This window comes from Pan troglodytes, chromosome 3, assembly GCF_028858775.2.
Source record: "Pan troglodytes isolate AG18354 chromosome 3, NHGRI_mPanTro3-v2.0_pri, whole genome shotgun sequence".
Taxonomy (NCBI): Eukaryota; Metazoa; Chordata; class Mammalia; order Primates; family Hominidae; genus Pan; species Pan troglodytes.
In genome coordinates, this window is record NC_072401.2 from 109,131,937 (window position 1) to 109,157,824 (window position 25,888).

Below are 25,888 nucleotides of genomic sequence, written 5' to 3' on the forward strand. Positions count from 1 at the left end.
AAAGTGTCAAACCCAAAGGACACTATTCTAAATAGGGCCCCAAAGAAGTGATTATGAATTTAAAGAGAGAAAGACGGGAAGAAGGTGGGAGAAACCTGTGGCACCCAAAGCAAATTAAGCTTAATAATCCCATATACATGTCTGAAGTATCTGGAATTTATAGTCAAAGATTAATAAGCCCCATAAAATTATATAAAATGGTATCTATTAAATATGTGCATTTTTCTGAGATCTTATAAAACACTTATGAATCACTAACAAGATATAAAAAAATCAAAACAAATAATAAAACTGTACAGTCATCCCTCAGTATCTAAGAGGAATTGGTTCCAGGACTCCTTGAGGACCCCAAAATCCACAGACGCTCAAGTGATATAAAATGGCATAGCATTTGCATACAATCTACACACATCTTCCCATACACTTTATATCATCTCTGGATTACATATAATACCTAATACAATGTAAATGTTATATAAGTATATAATTGTATTCTTTTAAAAATTGTATTCTTTTTCATTGTTGTATTAATTTTCCTGAATATTCTCAATCCATGGTTGTTTGTATCCACAAATGTGGAACCCACAGATATAGAACTCCAGATACAGAGGGTCAACTTTCTAACGCTGATATGGCAAATTTCAAGTTAAAAAAAAGATAGATTCAGTATACAAAAAACTCAAACAAAACTACAATCAAAACGAAAAGGAAAAATACTAGAACTATAGTTCCAATAAAAATGAGATGGAGGTGGGTGGTGCCAAGATGGCCGAATAGGAACAGCTCCAGTCTACAGCTCCCAGTGTGAGGGACGCAGAAGACGGGTGATTTCTGCATTTCCAACTGAGGTACTGGGCGCATCTCACTGGGGAGTGTCAGAAAGTGGGTGCAGGACAGTGGGTGCAGCGCACCAAGCATGAGATGAAGCAGGGCGAGGCATCGCCTCACCCAGGAAGCGCAAGGGGTCAGGGAATTCCCTTTTCTAGTCAAAGAAAGGGGTGACACACGGCACCTGGAAAATCAGGTCACTCCCACCCTAATACCGCACTTTTCCAACGGTCTTAGCACACCAGGAGAATTATATCCCGTGCCGGGCTCGGAGGGTCCTACGCCCACGGAGCCTCGCTCATTGCTAGCACAGCAGTCTGAGATCAAACTGCAAGGTGGCAGCGAGGCTGGGGGAGGGGTGCCCACCACTGCCAAGGATTGAGTAGGTAAACAAAGTGGCCTGGAAGCTGGAACTTGGTGGAGCCCACCACAGCTCAAGGAGGCCTGCCTGCCTCTGTAGACTCCACCTCTGGGGGCAGGGAATAGCCAAACAAAAGGCAGCACAATCCTCTGCAGACTTAAACGTCCCTGTCTGACAGCTTTGAAGAGAGTAGTGGTTCTCCCAGCACGCAGCTGGAGATCTGAGAACTGACAGACTGCCTCAAGTGGGTCCCTGACCCCCAAGCCTAACTGGGAGGCACCCCCCAGTAGGGGCAGACTGACACCTCACACAGCCAGGTACTCCTCTGAGAAAAAACTTCCAGAGGAACGATCAGGCAGCAACATTTACTGCTCACCAATATCCGCTGTTCTGCAGCCTCCGCTGCTGATACCCAGGCAAACAGGGTCTGGAGTGGACCTCCAGCAAACTCCAACAGACCTGCAGCTGAGGGTCCTGACTGTTAGCAGGAAAACTAACAAACAGAAAGGACATCCACACCAAAACCCCATCTGTATGTCACCATCACCAAAGACCAAAGGTAGATAAAACCACAAAGATGGGGAAAAAACAGAGCAGAAAAACTGGAAACTCTAAAAATCAGAGCACCTCTCCTCCTCCAAAGGAACGCAGCTCCCCACCAGCAGTGGAACAAAGCTGGATGGAGAATGACTTTGACGAGTTGAGAGAAGAAGGCTTCAGATGATCAAACTACTCTGACCTAAAGGAGGAAGTTCGAACCCATGGCAAAGAAGTTAAAAACCTTGAAAAAAAATTAGACAAATGGCTAACTAGAATAACCAATGCAGAGAAGTCCTTAAAGGACCTGATGGAGCTGAAAACCAAGGCATGAGAACTACGTGATGAATGCAGAAGCCTCAGTAGCCGATTCGATCAACTGGAAGAAAGGGTATCAGTGATGGAAGATTAAATGAATGAAATGAAGCGAGAAGAGAAGTTTAGAGAAAAAAAAGAATAAAAAGAAATGAACAAAGCCTCCAAGAAATATGGGACTATGTGAAAAGACCAAATCTACTTCTGATTGGTGTAGCTGAAAGTGACAGGGAGAATGACACTCTGCAGGATATTATCCAGGAGAACTTCCCCAATCTAGCAGGCAGGCCAACATTCAAATTCAGGAAATACAGAGAACACCACCAAGATACTCCTCCAGAAGAGCAACTCCAAGACACATAATTGTCAGATTCACCAAAGTTGAAATGAAGGAAAAAATGTTAAGGGCAGCCAGAGAGAAAGGTCGGGTTACCCAAAAAGGGAAGCCCATCAGACTAACAGCTGATCTCTCAGCAGAAGCTCTATAAGCCAGAAGAGAGTGGGGGCCAATATTCAACTTTCTTAAAGAAAAGAATTTTCAACTCAGAATTTCATATCCAGCCAAACTAAGCTTCATAAGTGAAGGAGAAATAAAATCCTTAACAGACAAGCAAATGCTAAGAGATTTTGTCACCACCAGGCCTGCCCTAAAAGAGCTTCTGAAAGGAACAACCGGTACCAGCCACTGCAAAAATGTGACAAATTGTAAAGACCGAAACTGCATCAACTAATGAGCAAAATAACCAGCTAACATCATAATGACAGGATCAAATTCACACATAACAATATTAGCCTTAAATGTAAATGGGCTAAATGCTCCAATTAAAAGACACAGACTGGCAAATTGGATAAAGAGTCAAGACCCATCAGTGTGCTGTATTCAGGAAACCCATCTCACGTGCAGAGACACACATAGGCTCAAATAAAGGGATGGAGGAAGATCTACCAAGCAAATTGAAAACAAAAAAAGGCAGGGGTTGCAATCCTAGTCTCTGATAAAACAGACTTCAAAACAACAAAGATCAAAAGAGACAAAGAAGGTCATTACATAATGGTAAAGGGATCAATTCAACAAGAAGAGCTAACTATCCTAAATATATATTCAACCAATACGGGAGCACCCAGATTCATAAAGTAAGTCCTTAGAGACCTAGAAAGAGACTTAGACTCCCACACAATAATAATGGGAGACTTTAACACCTCACTGTCAACATTAGACAGATCCACGAGACAGAAAGTTAAAAAGGATATCCAGGAATTGAACTCAGCTCTGCACCAAGCAGACCTAATAGACATCTACAGAACTCTCCACCCCAAATCAACAGAATATACATTATTCTCAGCACCACACCGCACTTACTCCAAAATGCACCACATAGTTGGAAGTAAAGCACTCCTCAGCAAATGTAAAAGAAAAGAAATTATAACAAACTGTCTCTCAGACCACAGTGCAATCAAACTAGAACTCAGGATTAAGAAACTCACTCAAAACCACTCAACTACATGGAAACTGAACAACCTGCTCCTGAACGACTATTGGGTACATAATGAAATGAAGGCAGAAATAAAGATGTTCTTTGAAACCAACGAGAACAAAGACACAACATACCAGAATCTCTGGGACACATTCAAAGCAGTGTGTAGAGAGAAATTTATAGCACTAAATGCCCACAAGGGAAAGCAGGAAAGATATAAAATGGACACCCTAACATCTCAATTAAAAGAACTAGAGAAGCAAGAGCAAACACATTCAAAAGCTAGCAGAAGGCAAGAAATAACTAAGATCAGAGCAGAACTGAAGGAAACAGAGACACAAAAAACTCTTCAAAAAAATCAATGAATCCAGCAGCTGATTTTTTGAAAAGATCAACAAAATTGATAGACCACTAACAAGACTAATAAAGAAGAAAGGAGAGAAGAATCAAATAGATGCAATAAAAAATGATAAAGGGGATATCACCACTGATCCCACAGAAATACAAACTACCATCAGAGAATACTATCAACACCTCTACACAAATAAACTAGAAAATCTAGAAGAAATGGATAAATTCCTTGACACATACACCCTCCCAAGACTAAACCAGGAAGAAGTTGAATCTCTGAATAGACCAATAACAGGCTCTGAAATTGAGGCAATAATTAATAACTTACCAACCAAAAAAGTCCAGGACCAGATGGATTCACAGCCAAATTCTACCAGAGGTACAAGGAGGAGCTGGTAACATTCCTTCTGAAACTATTCCAATCAATAGAAAAAGAGAGAATCCTCCCTAACTCATTTTATGAAGCCAGCATCATCCTGCTACCAAAGCCTGGCAGAGACACAGCAAAAAAAGAAAATTTTAGACCAATATCCCTGGTGAACATCGATGCAAAAATCCTCAATAAAATACTGGCAAACCGAATCCAGCAGCACATCAAAAAGCTTATCCACCATGATCAAGTGGGCTTCATCCCTGGGATGCAAGGCTGGTTCAACATACACAAATCAATAAACATAATCCAGCATATAAACAGAACCAAAGAAAAAAACCATATGATTCTCTCAAGAGATGCAGAAAAGGCCTTTGACACAATTCAACAATGCGTCATGCTAAAACTCTCAATAAATTAGGTATTGATGGGACGTATCTCAAAATAATAAGAGCTATCTATGACAAACCCACAGCCAATATCATACTGAATGGGCAAAAACTGGAAGCATTCCCTTTGAAAACTGGCACAAGACAGGGATGTCCTCTCTCACCACTCCTATTCAACATAGTGTTGGAAGTTCTGGCCAGGGCAATCAGGCAGGAGAAGGAAATAAAGGGCATTCAATTAGGAAAAGAGGAAGTCAAATTGTCCCTGTTTGCGGATGACATGATTGTATATCTAGAAAACCCCATCATCTCAGCCCAAAATCTCCTTAAGCTGACAGCCAACTTCAGCAAAGTCTCAGGATACAAAATCAATGTGCAAAAATCACAAGCATTCTTATACACCAATAACAGACAAACAGAGAGCCAAATCATGAGTGACCTCCCATTCACAATGGCTTCAAACAGAATAAAATACCTAGGAATCCAGCTTACAAGGGATGTGAAAGACCTCTTCAAGGAGAACTATAAACCACTGCTCAATGAAATAAAAGAGGATACAAACAAATGGAAGAACATTCCATGCTCATAGGTAGGAAGAATCAATATCATGAAAATGGCCATACTGCCCAAGGTAATTTATAGATTCAATGCCATCCCCATCAAGCTACCAAGAACTTTCTTCATAGAATTGGAAAAAACTACTTTAAAGTTCATATGGAACCAAAAAAGGGCCCATATTGCCAAGTCAATCCTAAGCCAAAAGAACAAAGCTGGAGGCATCACACTACCTGACTTCAAACTATACTACAAGGCTACAGTAACCAAAACAGCATAGTACTGGTACCAAAACGGAGATATAGACCAATGGAACAGAATAGAGCCCTCAGAAATAATGCCACATATCTACAACCATCTGATCTTTGACAAACCTGACAAAAATAAGAAATGGGGAAATGATTCCCTATTTAATAAATGGTGCTGGGAAAACTGGCTAGCCATATTTAGAAAGCTGAAACTGGATCCCTTCCTTACACCTTATACAAAAATTAATTCAAGATGGATTAAAGACTTAAATGTTAGACCTAAAACCATAAAAACCCTAGAAGAAAACCTAGGCAATACAATTCAGGACATAGGCATGGGCAAGGACTTCATATCTAAAACACCAAAAGCAATGGCAACGAAAGCCAAAATTGACAAATGGGATCTAATTAAACTCAAGAGCTTCTGCACAGCAAAAGAAACTACCATCAGAGTGAACACGCAACCCACAAAATGGGAGAAAATTTTTGCAATCTACTCATCTGACAAAGGGCTAATATCCAGAATCTACAAAGAACTCAAATAAATTTACAAGGAAAAAACAAACAACCCCATCAAAAAGTGGGAGGAGGATATGAACAGGCACTTCTCAAAAGAAGACATTTATGCAGCCAAAAGACACACGAAAAAATGCTCATCATCACTGGCCATCAGAGAAATGCAAATGAAAACCACAATGAGATACCATCTCACACCAGTTAGAATGGCGATCATTAAAAAGTCAGGAAACAACAGGTCCTGGAGAGGATGTGGAGAAATAGGAACACTTTTACACTGTTGGTGGGACTATAAACTAGTTCAACCATTGTGGAAGTCAGTGTGGCGATTCCTCAGGGATCTAGAACTAGAAATACCATTGGACCCAACAATCCCATTACTGGGTATATACCCAAAGGATTGTAAATCATGCTGCTATAAAGACACATGTACACGTATGTTTATTGCGGCACTATTCACCATAGCAAAGACTTGGAACCAACCCAAATGTCCAACAATGATAGACTGGATTAAGAAAATGTGGTACATATATGCCATGGAATACTATGCAGTCATAAAAGATGATGAGTTCATGTCCTTTGTAGGGACATGGATGAAGCTGGAAACCATCATTCTCAGCAAACTATCGCAACGACAAAAAACCAAACACCACATGTTCTCACTCATAGGTGGGAATTGAACAATGAGAACACATGGACACAGGAAGAGGAACATCACACACCGGGGCCTGTTGTGGGGCTTGGGGAGTGGGGAGGGATAGCATTAGGAGATACACCTAATGTTAAATGACGAGTTAATGGGTGCAGCACACCAACATGGCACATGTATACATATGTAACTAACCAGCACGTTGTGCACATGTACCCTAAAACTTAACGTATAAAAAAGAAAAAAAAAATCAAGTTGCCATTTAAGTATTAGCTGAATGTAAAAAATAAAAAAATAAAAAAAGAGATGGAATTAATATCTATGTCTAGAACTAGAATTTTATGCAAATTTCTAAGAAAACGATATACAACAGCAACAGAGTAAAAGTGAAGAGAAAGGGTAGACAATGCATTGAAAACAAAACACAGAGATTCCAAAAGAGAGCATCACCTAACAAGTGAAAAGGCCAGCCAATCTACAATCATAAACTTTCTTGAGCCCATTGCAGAGCTGAGGTGAAAAAAAGCAGTGAGATGAACTGCTTCCGAAGAGTGACAAGTCCCACCAAGAAAAGACCAGGCACATGAACTGCTTACCTTTAGCAGAACATGGGAGGAAGAGGTAGTTGCAATAAAGGCAGGTAAGAGGAAAACAGCTAAAATGTCTTTAAAACTTTTAAAAGCTGAGTGTAGACTAGTGTGACAGGCTTAGTACAATGGGTGACCGGGGGGTACCAGACACAAGGGGTCCTGCACTCACTCACAAGCATGCCTATGGCAGGTGCTCAAAACATAAATCAGGAGCAGGTCTAGAGACTAAAAAGAGTCTTCCTCAGTGGGGCACAGGCAAAAAAACTATGCTCACTCACCAGACCCTTCTTTCATATCCACAAAAGCCTTAAGCTAATGAAAAAGGAAAGGAAACCCTCAAACCTTCCCAGGGTCCTCTGTTTCTGGGTGAGGGGTGGAAGCAAATATGGTCTGCCACAAAGGAGGAGATGAAGGAAACCCTTTTGGGCCCAAGATCCTGCATTCATACAAACCAGGTAGCCAGTACAAAACAGATATAAAACATGCTAATGCATGTGAGGAAAAGAAAACTCCCCTCCAAGCCTCCCAGGGTGAAAGCAGAGATTAGCTGTTATGCAGGGAGGGGAAGGAGCACTGAGAAAAACCCACCTCAAGACTCAGGAGCACAGGTCACGCCTAAGACTGAAGGTGGGCCAGGAAACTGAGAATCATCACCACTTCGCAGTCATGAGCCTAGCACCAAGTGATAAACCACAGCAGTATGCTGCTGAGAGACAAGCAGGAGGAAGACTCCTTCTGTGGTACAGGCATACAGGGAACACTGAGGATGAAGCAGGAACACTAAGAAAAACCCATGAGCAGGCCAGGCCCCACACTAAGTACAAGGTAAAAGAGCCCACCACTACAGAAATTTGAAGCCTCTGGTGCATTAAGAATAACTTCATAAGGAATAAGGACAGCCAAATCCAGCTGAGGGCTAAATCAACCTACTACAGTAACAGTATGACAGAAAATGAAACATGCCCATGACATAAACACTACCTCAATCTCTACTGTACATCTAGACACAGTGTTCAGCATTCACAAAAAATTACAAGACACACCAAGAAAGCAAGAAAAACTACCCACTGTCAAGAGATATGACAAAGAAATCTCAACAAAATGAGATTCAGAAATAACACACATGTTCAAACCATGAGGCAGGACTTTTTTTTTTTTTTTTTTTGAGACAGAATCTCGCTCTGTCACCCAGGCTGGAGAGCAGTGGCGCAATCTCGGCTCACTGCAACTTCCACCTCCCAGATTCAAGCACTCCTCAAGATAGGACTTTTTAACTGGGATTAAGTTAAAGGATCTAATGAAAAAGTGGACAGCATGCATGGAGAGATGGAGAATTTCAACAGAAAAATGAATACTATCAAAAAAAAGTCAAATAATGACAGAACTGTTTTTTAATGATTATCAGAGTTTAAAAATTCTTTCTATGAGCCTATCAATATATTGGATACAGCTAAGGAATCAGCAAACTTAAAAATCAGAAATTATCAAAGCTAAAATGTTAACAGAAAAGGGATGAAAGAAACAGAGCATCTAAAAACTGTGGGACAATATATTATTCAACATATGTGTAACTAGAGTCCCAGAAGAAGAGTGAAAACGGCAAAAGAAATATTTCACATGATAATGGCCAAGAATTTTCAAAAACTAATGAAAAAAATATATATCTACCCAAGCAGGTTGGGGAATTCTAAACAGTAAGAAAAAAGACCTAAATCTACTACAAGACCTAGACACATGATATTAAACCCACTAAAATCCAAGGAGTAACACAAAATCTTAAATTCAGACATGAAAAAAAAATCACATAGAGGAACAAAGAAAAGAATTACATTAGACTTCTCATCAGAAATGAAGCAAATTTTAAAAAATGGAGCATCTTTAAAGCACTAAAAGAAAAAACAATCTGTCATGCAGAATTCTATGCCCAGTAAAAGTATTTTCTAAAAATGAACAAACAGATGAGAAAGCCCCTGTGCCTCCCAGTATGCCACAGACATAACTGAAATCATGATTTCTAACACACTTCCTAGGAGTTAAACACTCTTATGTCTGTTTCTATCACTTATAATGTAAATCCCTCAAGGATGGAGGCACAGCTGATAAATCTTTGCATTACTAGCGCCTAGGACTATAACTACAGTGGTGGGCTTTTAATCAATGTGTGGTTGATGATGGATGATGAAAGAATGGATGCTGGGACAGCTTTGGAGAGATAAGGAGGAAGCTACAAGTAGAACAATAGGATTAGAATAAGAGTGCAGAAGTCAGTTGAAAAGAAACCTAGAAGGCAGAGATCATGAAGCATAAAACCTCCTGGGACGTCTCAGTGGCCTGCAAATAATGATATCTGATCAGTAAATACAAAGAAAAACATCAGAGCAGTATCAATTTACATTATTTCTATATATTCAGCTACAATGTTTGGATAAAATAAATAAATTAGGAAGGAAAGTCCCAAGTTACCTACCTGGTAGATATTTTATAATGTGGAAAAACTCAAAGGCTAAACATTTATAATATATTCAGACAAAGAAATTTTTTTAAAGTTATATGTCTAATATAACTTTAAGATACACTAGATGAAAGAGGTTTATAAGATACACTAGATGAAAGAGGTTTATTACAGGATTTTGCAGATTAAGAGGGGGTTCGAACTCCAAAACCCACAGTTAGGACAGAATGAGGAAAGATGATGTCTTTTTCTGTGTACCCCTAGGTCAGGACTGAATAGCAAAGGGGGGAATGCATGACAAGGTGACAGGGTAATCACTGACCCAAGACCTCCACCCACATAGAGGCCAGATCCTCTTCAACTACAGTGAACTATGTGACCCTCCAATGAAATGGGGAAAGGGGATTGAGGGTAGTATGGACAAAACACAAGGGAAAGAAAACTTCTAAAAACCCAGACTAAAGTCTGAAGGAACCCTGCACTTGTTAGTGGGCCTGAGTACCCTGGAGAACCCCAAGCCTCTTCATGCCTCCATATGCCCAGGCACCCAAAGGTCCTTATGTCCTAGAAACTTACATCCTCCACAGGTCCCTCTCTAGAATCCACCCATAAGGAGATCATCATGTTATCACAAGGAAAATGTGGGCGCTCTAAATATCTAAGAAAAGTTAACTACTTTGTATACCTCAAATTGAAAAATATAATACTATCAAGTTACAGGACTGAACAATCATGGCTGGATTTTCTGTTAGGTATTTTTCTGTGGCAAAATTACTGGTAAAGTACAAGACTGACTCCTAAGCCTCCTGAGGTTTATACTGACGGGGATATTTCACATACTGTACATTCACGGTGCTCCCCACAACACCTCACACACTGACATACAGACACAGAACACTGTTGGCATTTCGAAGCATTTAAAATACAAATGTTACTCAATATTAACACCACCATTTTTTTTTGGAGGGGAAAGATTATGAGAGAGATATAATTTTTCTCTGATGATTCCTTCTTTCATCCTCTCTTACCCGTTCCTGTAGAAGTTCCACAACTTGCTGGACACAGTCATTTACATCACAGGAGTCTGTTTTCAGCACCAACTCAGGGGCCTCTGGCTTCTCATATTCAGAATCGATCCCAGTGAAACCTGCAAAAGGTAACAGATAATAGAGTAGGGTGGAAAATAAAATTAAAATAGTTTATTTTCTCAGTGCAGATCTCTGCTACATTGAAGTTAGTATCTGCGCTGTCCCCCAAGCCACAGGGCTATAGTAATGAAGCATCTTTCTTGGGAGATTTCTAATTAAACTTTTTTTTTCCTGCACTGGGGGCCATTTTAAACTGTAAAACTACCTAAAATACCACAAAAATGTAAAAAATGTGACACCGAATAGGCTGCAAAAAGAATAATTGTTTATGGTTTGAGAACTAAAACCAGAAGGCAAAGTGCTGCCTTGTTTATTTTCGCTGGGAACTGTGTCAGGTGTGTCGGACGTGTTGCACTGACCATGAAAGTGCCAGGAGTATTGATGTGGAGATTACAAATAAATTTTGTCAAGTAGGCAAATTCATAAATATCAAATCCACAAATAGTAAGAATCAATTCTACTACTTTTGTCACCTTTTTTCTTTCTTTTTTGTCTTAAGAAAATGCCCAAGCTGCCTGTGAAGATATATGGAATTAATACCAGGTGATCCAAGGCATCTCAATTCTCTACAGGACATGGACATAAAACCAAACCTGACAAGATTATTTTTTTCTCAATGCAAAAACTAACACTAAGTCAATCTGTCCAGTACATTCACAAGAATTATCTGTGGCCAAATTGAAGCTCTGCAGGCTTCTTCTGCCATCAGATAACAAGTTTTAAGACAAATGAACTACTATTTGCTTAAACTAAACATAAATAAGGATAGTAAATAGATCACAAAATAAATTACACAATCACATATAATTTTAGTATTAACCACTATTTAGATTTTTCCTATGGTATATGTGTTACCATATAACTGCTAAGAAAAGAGCAAATAGACGACAATTTCCCAGAGAGGGTTATCTGAGTTAAAGATACGCTATTCCTATCTTATACCCCTGACCTTACCCCACACTTAGGTCATTCAAGGCTTGTCTATCTTGGACAGCTTAGGTCATTCTTAGGTTAGAATGGTATGCATGAATTTAAAATCATTACCATTAATATTAAGAAATACAGCTAGCAAAAGAGTTCAAAAATATATACTACAAACCTACAGCCCATTTATTTCATTTTTTTCTATTTCCTATTTCTAAGCATCCCCTGCAGCCCTGAACTCAAGAAAAAATTTCTGCGTTACCGGTATTCCCATTTAGCAGTGGGTCACAAGAAAATGGCTGGGAAAAAAAAATAATTCTGATTAAGAACACTAACTGTTAAGCTCTGATTCTCAAATGCGGTGATATACTGGAATCACCAGGTCCCACCCCATGAGATTGATTTCACTAGTCTGGGGTACAGCCTTGGCACTGGATTTTTTAAAGTTCCCAAGGAAATGCTTACATGCAGCAAAGCTTGACAGGCACTGGGTTAGAAGAGGTGGCTTAACATTTTAGAAGCCCTGGAGTCCTCCTACTAGATAATTTATCCATAAGTGATTACAATAATAAATGTAAATTGTGAGAAAAAACATATTTAAGCAGGTAATAAAAACTATCTTAAGCAGTCATCATGAAAATAATTGAGATTATCAGAATGGTTAATACAAGGATATACTGACTGTCCGATAAATGTCATGTAAAGGTCTATAAAAGCCTGAGGCCCCCTGAATATACATAATCTTGTCTGTCCTGGAATATATACCATTACAGCTTTGAAATAGAGTTGATAGGGAACTTGCTAAGCATCATTTACAAGTAAAAGCTTTTTAAAAAAATAAGCAACTCTATAATCAGGAACTCCAGCACCATGGCAAACCTAAGTATCAGTGTATGCATACAGACACACACACACACACACACATATTAACCTAAGGAACATTTTATCAACCTCTACTCAGGGGAATGTAGTCAACAACAGGGGAATGTAGTCAACAATTGAGAAAGTAAACAAGAAACTGGACTAATACAAACACACTCCCAGTTATAGAGTACAAACTGTAAGAGACCCAAGAGCATTGTGGACAAGGTCTTATTCATCTTTGAATACTTGGCACCAAATACATACCTTGCAAATAGAAAGCTGAGGACTAAACTCTGATTTTTTATCTTGCCCAAATTCCTATCTAAGGGGCCTGGGGAGTCATGCCCTACAAACCACAAATTTTCATCAGATAGGTTTTATTTAACCCTATATATCATGACTTCTTTTCCAACCTGACTCTGGCATAACATTGCAAGACAAGAAGAAAATCAAAATATTTTCATCTAAACATGTTTCTTTGCCATATTTTGAAATGGCCCTGCAAAGCTGTTCTTTGTGGGGGAAAATTTGCACCTTTCAAGAATCTTTATTAACAAAACTATATTTTTTTCTTCCAGACCCTCCCAATCCTAAAGAGATTAAGATCTGAATGGGGACATTTGTCATCTATTGTCTCTAAGGGTAGCCACTGTAAGACCTCAAAAGAACTTTGGTCTCCACAATCTTTATCTTAACCTGAACAATTCCCTTTCTATCAATCCCAGTTCTTTAGACAAACTCAACCAATTGTCAACCAGAAAACATTTAAATTCACCTATAGCCTAGAAGCTCCCCGCACCACCTGGCTTTGAGTTGTCCCACCTTTCTGGACCAAACCAATGTATTTGATTGATGTCTCATGCCTCTCTAAAATGTATAAAACCAAGCTGCGCCTCAACGACCTTGGGCACATGTTCTCAGGACCTCCTGAGGGCTGTGTCACGGGCCATGGTCAATCGTATTTGGTTCAGAGTAAATCTCTTCAAAAAAATTTTTTTTTTTAGATGGAGTCTCGCTCTGTCGCCCAGGCTAGAGTGCAGTGGCACAATCTCGGCTCACTGCAAGCTCCGCCTCCTGTGTTCACGCCATTCTCCTGCCTCAGCCTCCTGAGTAGCTGGGACTACAGGCGCCCGCCACCATGCTGACTAATTTTTTGTATTTTTAGTAGAGACGGGGTTTCACCGTGTTAGCGAGGATGGTCTCGAATCTCTTCAAATATTTTACAAGAGTTCAACTCTTTTTGTCGCCAAAGCATTGGCAAATGTGTGTTGAACATTCCACTCCCACTCCACCTTCTCATCCATCCAACAAGCATTAACTATGTGTGTGACAGGTGTATGCTTTGGGCAATGTACTGTGCTAAACACACACAAGTGTTCACTATGATCTCCCTGCTCACAAGTAGCCTACTCCAGCCAGGATGACAAACCTTCCTCCCTCACCAATCCATTCTTTCAAAAACAACAAAATCAACTACAATTAAAGTAAGTAAAAGGTTTAGACTTTATTTAGGATCCTGGACACACCATTTTGCTTTTCTGTGCCAAATTTCTACACAAAGACTGAAGTGAAAACTGGCCATTGAGAGAGTAATATGGGAGCTGAAGGGCTAAATAGGTTTTCCTCCAATTGTCATAATTATTCTGGTTAAGCAGCCTGATCTTTCTGAGTCAAGAAAGTAACAGCTTAATGGGGTAGAGGGTTGACAGGCAGCAGTCCCCATCAAGGAGCTGATTCTCCATAGTGGCATTACTGGAGGTCAGCCTTGCCCATGGAACTAATGCTACTACAGCAGATGGAACCTGACCTAATTGCCAAAGCATTCCCAGGTCCAAATACAGAAGAACCCAGAATAACTACCATTTTCCTTCCCACTGTATCTTTTTGTTTTCAGGGCCAGAAACTGAATGCCAAAATCTATCACTGAGAGAGCTCCTGGGAGTTTCTGTGACAGTCTCAGGTTATCACATTCCCTGCTGGGAAGGCAAACTTAAAAGTTACCTGCATGACTCACTGATCCCTAAACAATGGTATCTTTAGTTAGTTTTTTTGTTTGTTTTGTTTCGTTTTGTTTTTGTTTTGTTTTTGCCAGCAAGTCCTTTGTTTCTGTTAACAATAATGGAACAGGACAAGTCAAGGGATGTCTACAAGATAAATAGTATGATTAATATCAAAGGCCAGAGCAGAGTTGGGTTCTAAATTTCTCCCTCAACGTCTCAATGTCCATCACAGTTGAAACTCTGGGAAGCGGACCATAAAACCTAAAAAGCAAGGTGTAGAGCTGTCCCTTGGTAATCATGCGGATTTGTTCCCGGAATCCCTGTGAACACCAAAATGTGAGGATGTGCAAGTCCCTTACATAAAATGGTGTACTATTTGCATATAACCTATGTTCATTCTTTTATATACTTTAAATCATCTCTAGATTACTTATAATACCTAGTATAATGTAAATGTTATATAAATAGATGTTATACTATATTTGTTATTTATACTATTTTTAAATTGCTGTATTATTTTATATTGTTTCTTCTGGAATATTTGCAATTCACGGTTGGTTGAAACCACACATGTGGAACGCACAGATGTGGAGGGTCAGCTGTATATATTTTAACAGAATCAGTGATATGTTAATTCAATCTAATTCAACAGTAGTACATGAAATGAATAAGGGACCATTCCAAGGATTGTAATAAAGTACAAGGCATTATCCTTATCATCAAGATGCTTATAATTCAGGCATTTTTTCCAATAGCTATGGGATTTCCTCCATTTTCCCTGGAACAAAGAAAGTAGAATTGGTGGCAGCAGGCAACTGATGTCCAACTTAATGTTAGGCACCTAATTTTATCAAGTAGGTTTTCGCCAACTCCCGAGCCCCAACTCTGGCTAGTGAACAGGATTCCAAAAGGATCAACAAGACTCATTTAGTCCAGCACCAGGCACTGCTGCTATGCCTGAGAGATAGAACAGTGTAATAAGACTACATTCTCTCCTCAAGGAGCTCCAAGTCACTCTAACACTTCCAATCTCTTAGAAAATATCAATCCTAGATATGGGAACATAAAATATCTAAGCAAAGTGAAACTGGGAAGAAAATATTACTGACCTTTAATTTCTCCTGCCCGGGCTTTTTTGTAGAGTCCTTTGACATCCCTCTGTTCACAAACATGCAGAGGAGCATCAACAAATACTTCAAAAAACGGTAAACTTGCACCTTCATGAATTTGCCTTGCATTGTTGCGATCCTTAAAAAAAAAAAATAAAAAGTGATCACACAAATCACAAACGTACTATATTAATATTAAAGATGAGTAAAAAGTGCTTCTCATCCAATTTAGTGGGAAATAGACAAAATTTATGTTTTTAAATATAAACTGAAAAAAAAATCCAAGAAATTATTAGGTTAATTCCTATTATTCATGACAATTTTAAAAGGCATACTGTTCTACTAACCCAGGATATTGGGGAGGTACAGAAGGAAAACAATGAATGTACCACAAACTCTTTCACTCAAATTCTACGTGGATCCTGAGCCAAAGCCCAGCTTGAATGCTGGTGTCATCAGGCTTCTCTCTAATATCACATTCAAACCCAGCCTGAGCTGGCATGAAAGCAATTTCACAAAAAAGATCCATTCAGAATCCTGAGGCTAGTTTACTTCTTTGCCAAATGCAAGCCCCCTGCAGCCACTTCTCCTCTCTAACACTCCCCAAACTTAACTTTTCTGCTCCTAACTCCCAACTCTCTAGTAACCACCCTTGCAGCTCCCTCTAAGCCCTCTCCACTCTGTCCTTTGGAACAATGTTTCCTTTGTAAATCAACCTTTTCTTCTTTCTGGTCTTCAAAACCTGATTCTCCCTTTGCTCCACATTTATACTCCATTAATCAAAGTGCAGTTGCCAATATTTTCAAAGCTGGTCCCTGCAATTTCTACCATCCTTTTTCCACACAGCTCATTTTAGCATTTGCCATCTTCCTTATGGTCCCTCTGACAATCCTCACCTACTTCCACTCTCACCAGATTACCACACTTCATGTTTCAAAAAAAAAAAATCTCCAAGAATAAGCTCTCAATCTCTTCTCTTTGAAGCAAAATCTCTTCTCTGTCATACAAATTTATCTACATACTAATGATCCTTTTCTCCCTGCCACTCCTACCTTCACATACTAGGAATTCCCTCCCCTTTCATGAACTCCTACAGGACCTGTTCAACCCATTCTCTCTACTCCACCTGAAATCTTCAGCATTCCCCCTTTGCTGGGTTCCCTGCTCCCCAGCAACAAACAAGTACAAGTCCATTTAAAACAAATGAACTGCTAAGGGAAGTTCACCCATTTAAAACAAAACAACTGCTAAGGGCAGTGGTGTAGCACACTTATAGTCCCAGCTACTTGGGGAGGCTGAGGCAGGAGGATCACTTGAGCCCAGGGGTTCCAGGCTGTAACACACTACAATTGTGCCTGTGAATACTCACTACACTCCAGGCTGAGTGACAGAGTGAGATCTTGTCTCTAAAAAAATTTTCAGCATAATGAACTAACAAATCATATAAAAACTTTCCCTTAACCATAGGTCCTTTTCAGTATTTAAAATACCAGGCCTCTTTGCTGCTTTCCCACTGCTATGCCTATGGATGCCTATAATGTTATTCCCTGATCTTTCCTAGGCAGACTCCACCTGGGCTCCTCCTATTTCACCCATCCCTTAACACTGGAGTTGCCCACACTCCCATCACAGCCCACTGCTCACCTTACATAGTTCTTGAGCGTTTCTCTCAAGTGCCTTCACAGTATAAACTACAACACATACATCGACACTGAAGCTTGAACCCTGACCTCTGTCCTGAAATTAAACACACATGTCCAAATTCTTCCTATGTCCACCTGGATATATCACAGGTGCTAAAAACTAAGCATGTCCAAAACTAAATCCAGTCCCTTTTCTCTCAAGTTTACATTCTCTCATATGCTTCCCAAATCAAGGAAGACCACACTACACACCCACAATCCTAAGAGTGGTTCCTTCCCTTTCCCATACATTAATTCAGTCACAAAGACCTTCGGATGTTACTTCTAAATATTACACCAACCCAGTTTGCAATCTTTCCCTATTCCCTAGTTCAACCTCACTTCTCTTGTCTGAACAGCCTCAACATATTACAGGTCTTCTGGCTTCTAACTCGGATCTGCTCAAAGCCATAATCTACACTGTGGCAAAGGATGCAAATCTGACCATCCTACTAAACTCTTCAGAGACTCTCTGCCACTACTGGGGTAAAATCCGAGTTTCTTAATGTGAGGCATCAGCCCTATACCTGGCCCCACCATTCTCAGTCTTGCACTTGATGCTCTATTAATAATACCTGCCTGGTCAGGCTGTTTCTACCTTAGGCCTCCCCACGCCACAACCCAACCCCTACCAGCAACACTCAACCCCTCTCTTCTGGACAAACCAATGTGCTTCCTCACAGCACATCTCCATGGTGACCTCCTCCAGGAAGCCTTCCCTGCATGCTCAGGCTGATGAGGCCCCTTGCTTTCTCAGGGTTCTCAGAATACTCACTATATATGATCATAGATCTTTTTCCAGTATATTAAAATCATCTCATCAGCTTTACAAGTTTAGTGTCTGGAATAGCAATTAAGCTATGATCTTACTATTCTAACTATCCTTTTAAAGGAAAGTGTCAACGAGTTTCTATCCCTGTCTCTCATCTTATTACTCTTCTGTATCTAATCGTCCTCATCTAGGTTTCAACTAATAAAGTTAATGATTCCTAAATCTAGATCTCAATCCCATACAACTTTCCTAAACTCTAAAACCAATTTCCTAGATGGCCCAGTGGTAATCTCCACTTAGACTAACTCCACTAGCACTTCAAACATAACCCACCAAAAATGAAATACGCATGTCCTCCCCTCCTATCCTGTACTTCATAACTCAATCATACCAACCTTTATTCAGAAAGCACCATGCTTCATTCTGCTGTCCCATAAAATCAGCAATCAAGCAGGCACCAGGTCTTACTGATGCTACTCAAGCCTCAAGAGCCCTTAAATATGCCCCCATCTTTACTAGTCCCATTGCTGCTGCTTGAGTTCACATCCTCTTCCCTGAAGGAGCTGGTGCTACGGCAAGCCTCCTGGCTAGTCTCCTACCTCCAGACCAGTCTCAATCCAGGCTTCAAGGATGACCTCACTCAAATGCAAACCCAATGATACCAATCTCTGTTATAATCTCAAACTATTAACTCCTTTTGGGGCAAAATCCTTTCTGAGCAGTGCAGAAGTCACCACCTAGCCTCTGCAAATTGATCAGCTCCATCTCCCCTCACAATCATCCTTCATATCAGTCACACCAACCTACCTACAGTTCCCCAAAAAAACAAACTGTCTCACATTCCATTGAGCATACTGTACTGTCTCCTCTGTCTGAAACAGTTTTCTCCCTCTGGTCTAACTAGTATACTCTGATTCATCCTTCATGACTCATTTCAAGCAGCAGCTCCTCTGTGAATCTCCCATAACACCTTTCGTATATATGTACTTCATCACTTGCCTCAAGATATTGTAACTCTTCACATCTCCGCATTCCCACCAGACTACCAACTCCTTCAGAATAGGAAGTATCAGGTTAATTTTCAGAACCAATATGCCCAGTTCAGTGGTTGACATGGAAATTCCCAATAAACTTCTCTTGAATGAACAAATATAATCATGACTATACAGAAAAATACACAAGTCCTGTATTGCATGTTTCAATCCAAATATTTTCATGGATTTTCAGATGCCCTAAACATAGTCCAAACCTCATTACAGTGCTTTTATAGATGAGGTCAACGAAGATTTTGCTCCACACTATACAAACAAGGGGGCCACAAAGCAGATCAGCACATACTCTTAGATACCCAGGTGTCGGCTGATAGCTCTCCATAACAGGTATTATAGACCTCCCCCTTTTCCGAGAGCTGCAAGATTCCCACCAGAAGGTATAAGAATGCCAATATCATATTTTTATGAAAATTGTGTATATCCAAGGATTCAGGAACTCTAACTCTTATTATGCTCCTATTATTTATACACTTTAAACTGATATATTGGCAATGACCCAAGGGTTTCAAGAAATGGTTTTTACAGAATGTTTTAGTACTCCTGCCATGGTTCAATTAATGAACCTGTATAAATAATACTCAATCTAACACTTATCCATAATTCTTACAGGTCAAATCTTGTTTAAAAAAAAAAAAAGAAAAGTCCAAGTAACCATCAAAATTTATGATACAGTACTAGAATTGTGCTAATATAATTTATTCCATTTATTGAATAGTTATTACATGCCAGGCACTGTGCTGAGGCTTTAAATACATGACTTACGTAATCTTCAGAGCAACCCTATGTTGTAGGCATTACTTGAACTGCAGGAGGTTAAGTGTGCTGGACAAGGCCACAGCAGCAATAACTGGCAGAGCTGAGATTTCAGCCCCTTTGTTTCCAACTCCAAAGACCCTGCCTCTCACCTCTATACTAACTCGCTTATTCATTGATATCAGGGCTTCCCAAGGGAGTATGCTATTGTTCAACAAACACTAATTATATAATATGGTCCAAGAGCCGGGCTTGGCATCAAGATTACAAAGGCAAATAAGACACGGTCCCAGCTGTCAAGGAGCCAGTGGGGTTTGGAGGCAGCATAGCATCTAAGCCCAGGAGACGCACTGTCTGGATGCAAACCTGTGCTCTTCTACAAGTATAGTGTGTGACCTTGGGCAATGCACACCTTTGTTTCCTTGTGTCCCCACTAGGAGACAAGAATTACTTGAGTTAATTCACATAAAAGCACTCTAGCAGTTACCAGAACACAGTTAAGTGTTCAATAAATGTTAATATTATTACCACTACAGCTACTATCAATATCAACAGTCAATGAATTGAGTTTTTAAAAACAACATATGCATACCTGCAACCATCTTATCTTTGACAAACCTGACAAAAACAAGCAGCGGGAAAGGATTCCCTATTTAATAAATGGTGCTAGGAGAACTGGCTTGCCATATGCAGAAAATTGAAACTGGACCCCTTCCTTACACCATAGGCAAAAATTAACTCAAGATGGATTAAAGGCTTAAATGTGAAACTCAAAACTATAAAAACCCTAGACGAAAATCTAGGTAATACCATTCAGGACACAGGCACAGGCAAAAGATTTCATGACAAAAACATCAAAAGTAATTGCAATAAAAGCAAAACTTGACAAATGGGATCTAATTAAACTAAAGAGCTTCTGCACAGAAAAAGAAACTATCATCACAGTGAACAGACAACCTACAGAATGGGATCAACAAGGAACTTAAGCAAATTTACAAGAAAAAAAACATTAAAAAGTGGGCAAAGGGTATGAACAAACACTTCTCTTAAGAAGACATACATGCAGCCAACAAACATGAAAAAAAGCTCAACATCACTGATCATTAGATAAATGCAAACGAAAACCACAATGAGATACCATCTCACACTCGCCAGAATGGCTGTTATTAGAAAATCAAGAAACAACAGATGCTGATGAGCTCGTGGAGAAAAAGAAATGCTTTTACATTGTAGGTGAGAATGTAAGTTAGTTCAACCATTGTGGAAGACAGTGCAGTGAATCCTCAAAGATCTTGAGGCAGAAATACCATTTGACCCAGCAATCCCAGTACTGAGTATATACCCAAATGAGTATAAGTCACTCTATTACAAAGATACATGCATGAGTATGTTCACTGCAACACTATTCACAGTAGCAAAGACATAGAATCAACCTAAATGCCCATCAACGATAGACTGGATAAAGAAAACATGGTGTGTATATATACATATATATCATGGAATACTACGTAGCTAAAAAAGGAATGATATCATGTCCTTTGCAGGGACATGGATGGAGTTGGAAGCCACTATCCTCAGCAAACTAACAGAAACAGAAAATCAAACACTATATGTTCTCACTTAGAAGTGGGAGCTGAATAATGAGAACACACGGACACACGGGGGGAAACAACACACACTGATGACTGTTGTGGTTAGGGAGGGAGAACATCAGGAAGAATAGCTAATGGATGCTGGGCTTAATACCTAGGTGATGGGATGATCTGTGTAGCAAATCACCATGGCACACGTTTACCAATTTAACAAACCTGCACATGTAGTCCTGAACTTAAAATAAAAGTTGAAGAAAATAAAATAATGTGTTAAGGTACCTAACCTAAGTCTCCATCTATAACTAGAAGTCAGCTGACACTGTGAAAACAGGAACAGGAGGGAGAAGAGTGCTTTCCAGGCAGGGAGGAAACAAAAATCCTGAGATAAGAAATGATTTTTTCAGAGAAATACACAAACATGGTTTGTTGTTGCTGCAGTCTCTAAAATAAGAGGAACTATGATGCAAGCTAAGAACAACGAATTCTGAGCAAAGAAGCCATGGTAGGACACATGTTAAGAAAGTTAGATTTTCTCCGGAATTTGACATCTGTCAGGTATTCACTATAGGTTTATTAAGTTGAAAAGTTGAGCTTGAAATAATTTGGCCATTGGCTTAAATTCAATGACTGTGTTATACTTCACGGCTTTTTTAAAAGCAGGTTTTATCAAAACCAGATTTACTTAGAAAGTCACAGCATAGAAATGTTTTAGGTTATTTTAATCCTATGTTATAGGAACAAAGAGATGGTAGCTGGGGAGGAGTAGAGTTAGCCTCAAAGCACATATCAATGTTTAAAGTATGTGCTTTGCCTGATACCATATTCTCAATAAATGTAAGCAGAAAGGCAATGGCACAAAAACCACATACCTGAGTGTAAGGTGATATGAAACTTGTGATGCACACTAAGCCAGCATCTGCAAACAGTTTAGCAACTTCTGCGATGCGTCGAACATTCTCTTCTCTGTCTTCAGGACTAAAGCCAAGATTTTTATTGAGACCTTGACGAATATTGTCACCATCCAGAGTGTAGCATGGAATACCATGACAAACCAGGTACTCCTCCAAGGCCATGCTCACAGTAGTCTTTCCCGCTCCAGACAAGCCTAAAATTAAACAGTCCAAACAGATTCCATGTGTAAAGTTAGAAGGATAACTATGTAGTAATACTTTTTTTTTCCCAGAAACAGGGTCTTGCTCTGCCACCCAGGCTGGAGTGCAGAGGCTGCATAGCTCACTGCAGCCTCAAACTCCTGGACTCAAGAGATCATGCCTCAGCCTTCCAAATAGCTAGGACAACAGGCACATGCCACCGCATCCAACTTATTTTATTATTTGTAGAGACAGAATTCTCAATATGTTGCTCCAGCTGGTCTCAAACTCCTGGCCTCAAGAGATATAAAAAATTGCAATTCATTATGCAAAGCAATCTCTCAGTAATGTTCTTATCTAATATTTCTCTTTAAGATTTACCTCTTGCCTAGGAAAACACCTAAAGTTTAAACATAATAAGTGTTTGTTTTAATGAAATATCTATGAGCAAAGGTATCAGAAATCACTGATAAACTTCAGAAAGGCTTAACTAATTTTATTAGCAGACATGGTTGGGAATTGACTTTGTCCTCTCGTTACCACTTTTCTAAAGCTGCATGCCAAATTTTAAAACAAAGTCATATGCCCAAATTATTTCTGGTGAGGGAAGAAAAAGAAAGGACAAAAGTAAGAAATGTTACAAAGGTACCTCCATTTTCCTAGATCATCAGCACTCACAAACCACCTTGATACAATTATCTCGGAGTCCAATTTGTAATATAATTAATCTTAATAGAACACCCTCATTTCAACTCACCTTCCTATACCAACAGTATTTACGCAGTAAACAAAGAGAAGGAAAGAGTACATTTATGCACTATTACTTGCCAACTTGGCGAGTGTCATAACCAAGATAGTTCTAAAGCAAGAGAGAAAATACTGAAGTCTAATGTACCAATGCTCTTGAAAGAATTCATGGTAGTACAGAAGGCTAACTGGAATAAAAAAAAAATAGAAGAGAGGGCTTTTTTTTGGTTCCATATGAAATTTAAAGCAGTTTTTTTCTAATTCTGTAAGAATATCAAATGGTAGTCTGATGGGAATAGCAATGAATACATAGATTACTTTGGGCAGTATGGCCATTTTCACGATACTGATTCTTACTATCCATGAGGCTGGAATGTTTTTCCATTTGTTTGTGTCCTCTATTATTTCCTTCAGCAGTGGTTTGTAGTTCTCGTTGAAGAGGTCCTTCACGTCCCTTGCAAGTTGTATTCCCAGGTATTTTACTCTCTTTGTAGCAATTGTGAATGGGAGTTTATTCATGATTTGGCTCTCTGCTTTTCTATTGTTGGTAGAAGAATGCTTGATTTTTGCACATTGATTGTGTATCCTGAGACTTTGCTGAAATTATTTATCAGCTTAAGGAGTTTTGGGGCTGAGACTATGGGGCTTTCTAAACATAGAATCATGTTATCTGCAAACAGGGACAATTTGACTTCCTTTCTTTCTATTTGAATACCCTTTATTTCTTTTTCTTGCCTGATCGCCCTGGCCAGAACTTCCAATATTATGTTGACTAGGAGTGGTGAGAGAGGGCATCCTTGTCTTGTGCCGGTTTTCAAAGGGAATGCTTCCGGCTTTTGTCCATTCAGTATGATATTGGCTATGGGTTTGTCATGAATAGCTCTTATTATTTTGAGATATGTTCCATCAATACCTAGTTTATTGAGAGTTTTTAACATAGATGATGAATTTTATCAAAGGCCCTTCCTGTGTCTATTGAGATAATCATGTGGTTTTTGTTATTGGTTCTGTTTATGTGATGGATTACATTTACTGATTTGCATATGTGGAGAAAATTTTTGCAATCTACCCATCTGACAAAGGTCTAATATCCAGAATCTACAAGGAACTTAATACACAAGAAATAAACAACCCCATCAAAAAGTGGGCAAAGGATATGAACAGACACTTCTCAAAAGAAGACACTTAGGTGGCCAACAAACATGAAAAAAAGCTCAACATCACTGATCATTAGAGAAATGCAAATCAAAACCACAATGAGATATCATCTCATGCCAGTCAGAATGGCTATTACTAAAAAGTCAAGAAACAACAGATGCTGGAGAGGCTATGGAGAAATAGGAACGCTTTTAAACTGTTGGTAGGAAATGTAAATTAGTTCAACCATTGTGGAAGACAGTGTGGTGATTCCTCAAGGACCTAGTACCAGAAAATACCATTTGACCCAGCAATCCCATTATTGGGTATATACCCAAAGGAATATAAATCATTCTACTATAAAGATACATGCACATGTATGTTTATTGCAGCACTATTTACAATAGCAAAAACATGAAACCAACCCAAATGCCCATCAATGATAGCCTGGATAAAGAAAATGTGGTACATATACACCATGGAATACTATGCAGCCATAAAAAGGAATGAGATCATGTCGTCTGCAGGGACATGGACGGAGCTGGAAGCCATCATCCTCAGCAAACTAACACAGGAACAGAACACCAAACACTGCATGTTCTCTCTCATAAGCGGGAGCTGAACACATGGACATGGAGGGGAACAACATACACTAGGGCCTATCGGTGGGGAGGTGGAAGCCTCCCACTGGGGGTAGGTAGGGGAGGGAAAGCATCGGGATAAATAGCTAATGCATGTAGGGCTTAAAACCCAGATGATGGGTTAACAGGTGCAGCAAACCACCATGCCACAAGCATGTAACAAACTGCACGTTCTACACATGTATCCCAGACCTTAAAGAAAAATTTTTAAAAAAAAAGAAGAGGAGGATATGTTGAGAGCATCGATACAGTGTCAGTTGCTTTATACATTAAAAACCGATATTAATGACTGTAGCCAGCTGCATTTTCCAAAGATGGCTGCAACTGAATATCCCAACCTACAAGTGTCTACAATGTGACTTTACTACTGTCACATCAAGAGGTACTAATTCCCTGCCCTAAAATGTGGGCTGGCCTTAGGACTTACCTGCAGCCAAAAGAATGTAGTGAAATAGTGACACGATGATGTGTGACTACCAAGGCTAGGTCACAAAATGCTATGCAGCTTTTCTTTGGTCACTTAATTTGGGAGAAGCCAGCGACTAAATCCCTTGAGACCACCATGCTAACGTGATCCCAAGCAGGTGTACCAGCCACTCTCAGCCCGCTAAGCTCACAGCTGACAACCAGCAGCATCTGAGTAAGTCATCTTGGACATCCAGCCCAGCTGAAACTTCAGATGACTGTGGCCCAGGCCAGCATGACAACAACCAAGCAAGCCCTAAGCATAGCTGCCTATA

General features: G+C 39.6%; 1 protein-coding gene across 3 annotated transcripts in view; it reads right to left on the reverse strand.

Annotated features, from left to right (window-relative positions):
- The window catches only part of PAPSS1 (3'-phosphoadenosine 5'-phosphosulfate synthase 1), a 107,193-nt gene that overhangs the window by 57,639 nt on the left and 23,666 nt on the right, over positions 1 to 25,888 (reverse strand). For all 3 annotated transcript variants that reach the window (XM_016951973.2, XM_063809714.1, XM_016951975.4), the window contains exons 3-5: positions 22,402 to 22,637; positions 15,682 to 15,820; positions 10,665 to 10,783 (exon numbers count right to left, since the gene is read on the reverse strand). In XM_016951973.2, the coding sequence (XP_016807462.1) occupies positions 10,665 to 10,783; positions 15,682 to 15,820; positions 22,402 to 22,637 (494 nt within the window). The remainder of the gene's footprint in view (positions 1 to 10,664; positions 10,784 to 15,681; positions 15,821 to 22,401; positions 22,638 to 25,888) is intronic.